General features: G+C 34.1%; 1 protein-coding gene across 1 annotated transcript in view; it reads left to right on the forward strand.

Moving 5' to 3' along the window:
- The window catches only part of SPEF2 (sperm flagellar 2), a 63,125-nt gene that overhangs the window by 9,956 nt on the left and 51,673 nt on the right, over positions 1 to 1,496 (forward strand). The window contains exon 7 of the mRNA XM_009876367.1: positions 1,442 to 1,496. This exon is cut by the window's right edge and continues 155 nt beyond it. Coding sequence (XP_009874669.1) covers positions 1,442 to 1,496 — 55 coding nt within the window. The remainder of the gene's footprint in view (positions 1 to 1,441) is intronic.

The following is a 1,496-nucleotide window of genomic DNA, read 5'->3' on the forward strand; positions in this document are numbered from 1 at the left end:
GTTTTTTTGAAAGATACTGGCTTCTCCGTAAAATCACCATTAAAGATCTGAATTACTTTAAAAATTGCTGTTCTTACTATTGTGTTTAAAGTAGCCATGGTTTACAGCTTTATGTTAGAAATCCGTTACAGATGTTAGCGTTGCATTGTGTAACACAGATGTAGAGCTCCTTGTAGACTTCTTTCATAAATAGTATGTTAATATATAATGTTTAATTTTTCATTTATAGGTGAATTTATGTAATGTGTTCTGCCCTTTCTGTCATAGACAGCTGATGGAAAATAAACCAGATTAAAAGATAATGAAAGTGATACTTTATTTTGATTTGTTTTTCATACTACTACTAACTGGCTTTACCTATTCCTCTATTCTTAGGAAAAACAATTTATCATCTTCAAATCAGTTCCTGATCTAGATCCTTAAATTTCAATACATTTCCAAGAAGTTTTCAGTTTTGCTGCATCTAAAACAAATGTCCAGGGAATCAAAAATTTCCTCTAAAATTCTGCTGTAAGAGTGCTATTTGGCAATGCGGGCTTGAAAAGCAAGATGATGCTTTTGCTTATAACTCAGAAGTAGTTCTGAACCATGAAAGTAGTGAGACAAAACTTGAGGTTAGGTTGAACATTAGTTTAGATACCAAAAGCATTCTGGAGTAGTGTAGTACTGAGAAGATGTCACTAAGTTTTGACACGTACTTTGAAGAGTCATAGTCTGCAGCCTTCAAAGTGTCTGTGCGCCCTGAACATGCTTCAAGCAATGGTTCAGAATGATTTTCTTATACTACCAAATATGGGACTCTGAAACCGTACATAGAAGTCTTGTATTTTCCTTTGTTCTGAATGCTTCCTCACATGCCCAGTCTCTAGAACAGAGGAGGTAATTGACGAAATCCCAAGTTTAAACCTGTTCTTCATCTCTTACTGGGATCAGAGGGATTTTGGGGAAGAACTTCCAACAGAAAAGAAGACAAATGATTGGTCTCAATGGTCTTACAGGTCTTTTCCAATCTAAAAGATTCAACTAGTCTGAGAATATACTGTTTAAGGATCCAGAAGAGTATTGCTGAGAATAGGGACTGGTAAAGAGCAAGGATAAGTTAATTTAAGGAAAGACTGTATATTTACATGCAGAAGCAATTATTTGAAGTACGTTGCCGTTTCTTTGCACACAAGAAATATCCAAGTTAAAATTGAGTTAATCTGAACAAATATATTTTTACTATCTCAGTTGAGACATATTCAGAATTCACTTTTGTAGTTCTACAGTTACACAGTTTGCAAAGATAGTACTCATAAATAGATACATATGTTGTTCTGGATTTGTGTAGCAAATGAGGAGGTAAATGCTGTTACATGACTTAATTAATATTTCTTATATGAAATACTAGTGAGTTCTCTGTGAAATAGTTTATAACCTGTGCTTAATATTTATCTTTTAGGAGGCTTACCGGGAGGAGCAACTTATTTACAGACTAATGAGACAATCTCAGCAGG

Source organism: Apaloderma vittatum, unplaced genomic scaffold (genome assembly GCF_000703405.1).
Source record: "Apaloderma vittatum isolate BGI_N311 unplaced genomic scaffold, ASM70340v1 scaffold9829, whole genome shotgun sequence".
NCBI lineage: Eukaryota > Metazoa > Chordata > Aves > Trogoniformes > Trogonidae > Apaloderma > Apaloderma vittatum.